This window comes from Papilio machaon, chromosome 7 (genome assembly GCF_912999745.1).
Source record: "Papilio machaon chromosome 7, ilPapMach1.1, whole genome shotgun sequence".
In the NCBI taxonomy this organism is placed as follows: Eukaryota; Metazoa; Arthropoda; class Insecta; order Lepidoptera; family Papilionidae; genus Papilio; species Papilio machaon.
In genome coordinates, this window is record NC_059992.1 from 3,312,080 (window position 1) to 3,320,032 (window position 7,953).

Sequence of the window (7,953 nt, forward strand, 5' to 3'; positions counted from 1 at the left end):
GTATAATAGCTAAGATATAATTTCGTTATTCTACGTATAAAAAAATAATGGAGAGGAGTTAAAGTCGAATTAAGAAATCGTCTTTAAAAACTATGTTTTTGGCGTAAATTGTTTAGTCTAATGTTGCTATCGACGGTGTGTAACATAGATATATGACTCATCCTCTTCAACGCCACAGGTGTTCGTCTTCTAAATAAATTCTGAAAAAAGAAACGAATGTATTTTTAATCATAATATTTTAAACTGTTTTTGTGATCTACATATGTATTACAAGGAAAAAGACTGAGACAAGGTAACCATGTTAACAATTAGTTCACAGTTGCTAAAGAACAGAAAATAAATTACACAAATACTTAAATGAATGATATACCCTTTCTCACCTTAAATGCCTGTCGAAATCTCCGCGACATTAGACTATAAAGAATCGGGTTGATGGCGGTTGACAAATAGCTGTTGACCAAGCTCAAATATCCAAACACTTGCCACACCTGAAAAAGAGGGAAAAAACGTTTTCCTTATAACGTAGAAAAATAGCGGAATACCTTTGTCATCACATTACATATGGCAGTGCCTTTTGTCTTTTGCCTATAGAGTGCCGTCGTCTGTAATTTATTTCGTGTGTCAGTAAGACAAACACAACAGGTCAGTTAAGCTTATTTATGACATGCTTATGTTAATAAAGAAGAGAAAACTTATTTACTTTATAACTCTGTCATCAATTTTTTTGTTACATTATCAGAGCTTGAAATTTTGCACATTTGTAAGTAAGTAGGAAGGAAAATAAAGTGGTATGGTTAAGCAAGGTTATTTTGTACGGTAGAATCTGATATACGCGCTTGTTATGGTTTTTGTAAACTGTGGCACTATTAAATGATGTTGAAAGATGCCCGGTAGGCGGTGCAGCTGTCTTACTTTTACGTGGTTTTACATTTCCTAGTGCCACTACATTTTTAATGTGGTGTGCTGGTGTCACGAACGACGATGTGGTGGTACGAATCTCGGAAGTGATTCCAATTCACGCCTGTGTTCTGTGTAGTCATGGTATTTCACCGATCGATGCGGTCCATTCGTATACTGAACAAATATTATTGTTGCAGTATACTCACCTACTAGATACTTACTTTGTAATAGTCATCTTGTCGCAGTCGCGGTATGATCATCATTAGCCGCAAAACGGAATACGGGAACCAACAGAAAAAGAAAGAAGCGGCGACAGCAGCTGTGGAAACGATACGTTTACGAATAAACAAAAAATATTAATTGAGTACAAATGTAATTTAAACATTTTATTGAAGGAGAAAGAGTTGAAGCTGAAGAGTTAAACATTCGTTTACCGAGACACATAATGGTGCTGCGGTTATTGATATCGATGATAGACAAAAACGAATACAAGATTATTTAAGTAAGATGATGCGGACGTATTTCAACCATACCAGAAATAAATCAGTGCAACTCTTCATAATTTGCTTATCCCTTATCTCAAAATTGTACCAATGTTACGTAAATGTAGATTAATAAAGACGTACAAAGAATATATCAAGACGAAGATCTATTTGAGAAAAAATAGTACTCACCCAGCATGGTGACTGCTTTATCTCTGTTCTTTTTACCATTGGCTGGACTGCTTTTTAAATTCTCATTCGTACGTTTCAATTTCAAGGCGATGAATATATAAATTACAAATATAACAGTCATAGGAAAAGCGAAAAATATAAAAAGGTCGATACTCATTACAATCAGAACTTTCTCGGTAAGTTGAAAGAGGCAGTAAATGCCTTTATCACGTTCATACAGGAACACGTTAAAGACTTGCAGCACACAGAACAAACACGACAACAACCAATTGAATATAACTATCTTTATAACACGTGAAGTCATAACAAGGGATTGTCGGAGAAAAGGCTTTACAATGACAATATATCTTTCAACAGTGAAAGCAAAAATGGTAAGGACACTGCAGTTACTGAGGCAATCCCAAATAACGTAATGTATTCGGCATCCGATTTCCCCGATCGGAAAATAATCTGGCGTCCAGATTATGTAGATTTCAACAGGAATACATACAGCAGTTAATAAATCTGTTACAGCTAAATTGAATAAATAACAATTAGTGGGGGTCCTCATGGAACGATTTCGAATGATAACTGCGCACGTACTTATATTTCCAACTAAACTTAAAATTAGGACAATCGTTAAGAAGCCGCTCAAAAGTATCTTGTACTTGAGATCGTCGGTAACGCAAATATCATCAATTTGCTTCATATTCGGGTACAAAAAGAACGTATCATTATTACTCGTACTATTTAGGAACACCATTTTAACAGGCTCAGAGTGATTTGCAAACTGAAGTAAATTTAATGAAGGACGTATCACACATTACACCCGGTGGCGATCGGGGAAGACCAACGATGTATTTTTTTCTATTACGAAGTGTACAGGATGTTCAAAATCATATTAAGTTAACGATATTATATTGAATTAAAGAATTGTTTTATCAAATAACTAGCTTTTACCCGCGACTCCGTCCGCGCGGAATATAAAAAATGCACTCAAGATAAAAAAGTTCCTATGTCCATCTCCTAGTTCTAAGTTCATCTCTAACCCCATCAATTTTCAGCTAAATCAGTTCGACCGATCTTGAGTTATAAATAGTGTAACTAACAGGACTTTCTTTTATATATATAGATACTTAAAGTTATAATATAATTTGGTTGTAGTTGGGAAAACACTTTTAATTGTCGAGTTTTAATATACCATAACAATGTAAAGATTAAATAAAATTAATAATTTTTAATATATAATCATTTTAAAAATAAATTTACTTTGATGATTTTTAAATGGTGTCAGTTAATGCGCCAATAGACTAATGGTTAAGAGTACCGATTACCGATCTAGCAGTTGTGGGTTTGTGCCGCGCCATTCGACTTTTATCGTGAACTATAACTAGTAACTTTGGGTCGCTGCGCCAGCGGAGTAAGTAAGTATAACTAGTATAGTAATATGTTAGCTGTTCCAACCAACAAAAACTTTTCAAGCTTATATGGAATGGTTACAAGAAATTTTTTATGAAATAACGAATATCTACTAACACTTTCTTTATAAGAATTGAGGTAAAATAAATTGTGGAATTTATGAACACCATGAGGATAAAAGTAATCAAGTGTGTAGCCAAACAAGCGCTCAAATTGATGGCATTCAGAGGGCGGCTTGACAGCTAGCCTAATTGAAATTACGTTAGTACATCCGTATACTTAAGGGTTTGGTACAGTTTTTATAAATTTATGTTACACTAGCGGTCGCCAGCGACTTTGTCAGCGGAGAATATATAGTTTAGGACCAGTCCCAGTAAAAACGCGGATTTGCGGACAATCAGACAGATAGGCAGACAAAAATTAAAAAAAAATGAATTTTATGAGCTAGGCAAATACGTCACTTTTGTCAAATATGATTTTTATTTCTATATTACATACAGCCACTACAATTGTATTTAGTGTAAGCAAACAGTAGGATTAAGTTAAAATTTTAAACACTTTATCTTCCTAATTGATTTTTGTTTCATTTGCTAATAGTGATTAGCTTTTTGTGATTATGTACATACGAGTATGTGCTGGAATGAATTAACTGTATTAGTTTTTTTAGGAATGAGGATTACTTATCCTTTCAAATATATTTACAATCTCAACAAGTTTTATTTTTGTATCAAACAATAGCCTATTGTTCAACTGTGGCCATTTTACTCTATCGTTAAAGTTTACACGGTACAGTTCAGGACAAAAAAGAAAAAAAGGCAAAATACTAAAGTACTATTTATTTTTCTCGTAAAGTATACAATTTGATACAACTGTAAAACTTCTCATTCAAATAGTTTTTTTTTCTGAGATATATTATATTGATAGCATGTATTTAAATAAATACAAAATGTCATACTATGAGGACAACACAAACAAAAAATTTAAATATGTTAAAGTTATTTAAGTTGCCAGTTACGTTGTTATTAAATGACATAAAAGTAATGTTTCCGCCCGGGGTCGAACCGGGGACCTTGTGCGTGTGAAGCACACGTGATAACCGCTACACTACGGAAACTTATAGCAGAGCGGGGAATTTTAGCAAGTTATTGAATAACATAAAAGTAAGGTTTCCCGCTCACTTTAGGAGTAGTAGAGTCTGTATCACCATTACCTGCTTCAACAATATCCCACTCGACTGTGCAAAGCCACGACCAGCCAGAAGACAAGCATGAAATGGGAGTATTTCCGCTTTACGCCTGATGAGTGCAGTGCCTTATTCCAAAGTTTTTTTCTGTTGGAAGGGAGTTTTCCAATATCGAAAGCATGGAAAGGAAAGTTGGTTAAAAAAATAGAATAGCAGTTAAGAAAAAACGGGTTTTACTGGCCTATATATAAAACCAAATTCACAAGATACATTGTTCTTGTATGGAAATAAGTTGCAGATGTTTTGCTACAATTTTTTAGCTAGACAAAGAAAAGATTAGGAAGAAGTGATTCCTCTCTTTTTATGATCCTAGAAGATTTCAGAGATTTGGTTTGTGAAATAAAGTTGTAGAAGTTGATACTATTCCTTCTTATCTAATCAAAGATGTTGAAATATAGGTAAAACTAGAATTTAATAGTATTTTTAATCTTTATGAAAAATAAATTTACGCATAAAGAATAGTCGTTAAACTATGTTATTTATAAAACTGCTCTGGATGACCAAATCAGCTTTTAACCTGCAATTTATAACCTATTTTAAACGAACAATAACTTCAACCAATTTTAATAAAATTTCAAGTGAAATCCAAACGGTTCGGCGTTCCGTGTTCCTTGATGAAGTGCTTTGTTTTAGAGCTATTGTCGAGAATCCAATGAATTGAAAATCTCAGATTCATTGAAGTTTATTTTGATAAGTGTACGCTTTATTAAATGGTGATTAATGCTTGATCTAAGTTGAAACTCGAAACACATGCCATTGTAATGAACGATTACATATTTCTTGATCTTTATTGACGCATGATATTGCGTATAATAACATTATGCAACGTTAGGATGGGTGCTGCGATGGAATAAAACAGTTTTGTATCATCTTATCGAAGTCCCACGCTGATAAGTAACTTGTGCGCACTTAGATTTATCATTAATCTAGTTAACTACATTAATAATAACTCAACAAGATAAACACAAGTGCTTTATGAAATTTTCTTATATTCGAATAAATAACGTTCGTACTAGTTACTTGTGAGTTTATAACATTTACATGTAAAGAACTAGAGGGTAAAATATATAATTAAGGATCGAAGGTGACTTAGATACAATGTCCTGCTTATCATGAAACCTTATATGTATTGAAACGCCGTTGTACTTCACTTCTTCGACTATAGAATTTTTATTTTAGAAATAATGTTATAAATTCGAACTAGGTATGTAAAGAGAACCGTAAACTACCTTGTTGAATAAAATAACAATTTTTTCATACTACTTATAGCAATCAGACGTAGAATATTTCGAGTTAAGATGTTAAGATTGAAGAAAATTAGAGATTTAAATGAGCCCTTGAGCTATTTTATTGGGTTAGAAAATTTGACTTTTATTAAACCTTAAAATTACTTATACGAAAATGTGACCAGAAATTGTATTTATTAGAGAAAACATATTTGAATAATAGGAGAGTTTTCATAATGCTATTTAGAATTATTATTATTTTTCCGTTGATTTTAATTTTTCCGTACTTCTTTGGCGTTGACGATGGTCTTTTGATTCGGTACAAAATTTGTGCACTCTATAGCCAATGACATCTTCCTAACAAGCAAATTCTGAAAATAAAAAGTAAAATTTATAAACTGCTTCCGATACAAAGAAAGTACCCAAAAATGTTATAAAATTTCTATAGTAATTTTATAAAGAGGAAAAATTTAATTGTTTTTTTTGCATTCGAAATAATGAAGCGATTTGAAAAGTTCTTTCAATATTGTGAAGCTACACTATGCCCGGGTGACACAGGCTATATTAATTATTACACCTCTTACTGACGTAAACAAAGATTTTCAAAAAAATTATTACTTTAAACGCCTGCCGAAATTTGCGCGACATAAGCCCATAAAGAATTGGATTGGCCGCAGTTGACAAATAAGTGTTGACTAAGCTCAAATATCCAAACACTTGCGACACCTGAAACACAATATACTTACTGTAAATAAAAAACAGCTTTAAATAAAAGACGGTGTGGTTCATAAAAACAGGTACTTACTTTGAAATAATTATCTAATCTGAAGCGTGGTATGATCATCATTAGTTGTAGAATGGAGAATGGGAACCAACAGATAAAGAACAAAGCCGCTACCGACGCTGTAAAATAATTAACGATACGATAAGTTACTAAAAATAAAACAAAATAAATTGGTATACATACAAAAATTTATATCGCAAATAGATGGTAGTTTTTATTATATCTATTCTAGTTCGATTGCTAACCGTATTTGTAATAAGTCATAAATAATCAACATGGTATACAAATTACCATTCTAAAAATGTCCGCAATTAAATAACATATCAAACAGACTAACCCAGCATTGCGACAGCTTTATTCCTGTTCCTTTGTGCATTAGAACTGGTCATAAGTTTCCCATTCGAGTGTTTTAATTTAATAGCAATCAAAATGTAAACAACCAATATAACTGACATAGGAAGAGCAAAAAATATAAAAAGATCAATACTCATAATTATCAGCGTTTTATCAGTGAGTTGAAAGAGACAGTAAATACCTTTGTCACGTTTGAACAAAAACACGTTAAAAACTTGCAATATACAGAATAAACAGGATAGCAACCAATTAAAGATAACAACTTTTATTGCCCGCGACGTCAAACCAAGAGTTTGTCTTAGAAAGGGCTTTGTAATGACAACATATCTTTCGACGGTGAAGGCAAAGATGGTTAACACACTACAGTTACTAAGACAGTCCCAAACGATAAAATGAATTCGACAGCCAATTTCGCCGATCGGATAAAATTGAGGCTTCCAGAGGATATAAATATCGAAAGGAATACATAAAGCAGTCACAAGGTCCACCACGGCAAGATTTAACAAGTAATAATTGGTAGGAGTTCTCATCGAACGATTGCGAACGATAACCGCGCATGTGCTTATGTTTCCCGCCAAACTGACTATCAATAACACTGACAACAACCCAGTCAAAAGAATATTTAAATAAACATAGTCCGTTATATCTGAATTGCCAATAGTTTTTGTATTCGGATATAAAAAAAACTTATCATCATTTCTTGTATTATTTAGAATCATTATTTTAACAGGGTGAGAGTGATATTCAAACTGTAGTAATTTGCTTGATCCAAACGACGTGCCACTTGTTACACCGAGTGACGTCGGGGTAAGACTAACGACGTAATGATGTTTTTCGTAGCACCAAAAAATACAGGACGTTCCAAAAATTGTTAAACTAGTCGGTGAAAATAGAGTTCTTTCGAAATTAGATTGGGTGACAGTTGTCAGTTAACAGCATATATGAACTAGTTATTTGCCAAACAACATATTAATCTTATAAATATTATTATGGTATATAGGCGGGACATCAAATAATTATAAGTTTATGCAATGAATATATTCTTGACTGGGAATTTGTTGGACAAAAGATTTTTTTTTCTTTGATTATTGTTTTTTGTAATAAAATTATTACTCATTTAACGAATATACATAAGAATATACGTAAGAAAGTTTAAGTGATTCTCTAAACTCAATAATAATTTTCCAATTGTTATTATGAAAGCGCCTGTGGAATAATTGAGAGGGACTCAGATATGTGACGATTGATGTAATAAAGAAGAAGAAAAAAGTTGAAATATCAGTTAACAAATTTCCTGACTGGACTGACATTGACATGATTAATGACAAGCCGAGTAGAGGCAATACATATAGGTATCTGCCTTACTGATAAAAG

General features: G+C 32.7%; 1 protein-coding gene and 1 non-coding gene across 2 annotated transcripts; both read right to left on the reverse strand.

The window, feature by feature from the left end:
• Positions 1-313: 313 nt before the first annotated feature.
• LOC106714046 (pyrokinin-1 receptor-like) lies at positions 314-2,316 on the reverse strand. Its single transcript, XM_045678619.1, has 4 exons — positions 1,575-2,316; positions 1,122-1,219; positions 381-488; positions 314-322 (listed from the first exon to the last, which is right to left on the reverse strand). The coding sequence occupies exons 1-4, from the start codon at positions 2,314-2,316 to the stop codon at positions 314-316; spliced, it is 957 nt and encodes a 318-aa protein (XP_045534575.1).
• A 1,697-nt stretch (positions 2,317-4,013) lies between these two features.
• Trnav-cac lies at positions 4,014-4,086 on the reverse strand. The gene has a single exon. It is a non-coding gene; the product is annotated as a tRNA-Val (tRNA).
• Positions 4,087-7,953: the final 3,867 nt, after the last annotated feature.

What these genes read in the sequence shown, in the direction of transcription:
- LOC106714046 (XM_045678619.1), bottom strand. Translation starts at nt 2,316, where the DNA reads ATGGTGTTCCTAAATAGTACGAGTAATAATGATACGTTCTTTTTGTAC. An exon ending in TAAAGCAGTCACCATGCTGG is followed by an intron (nt 1,220 to 1,574) that starts GTGAGTACTATT and finishes TCGTTTCCACAG; the next exon opens with CTGCTGTCGCCGCTTCTTTC. An exon ending in GACAAGATGACTATTACAAA is followed by an intron (nt 489 to 1,121) that starts GTAAGTATCTAG and finishes CCTCTTTTTCAG; the next exon opens with GTGTGGCAAGTGTTTGGATA.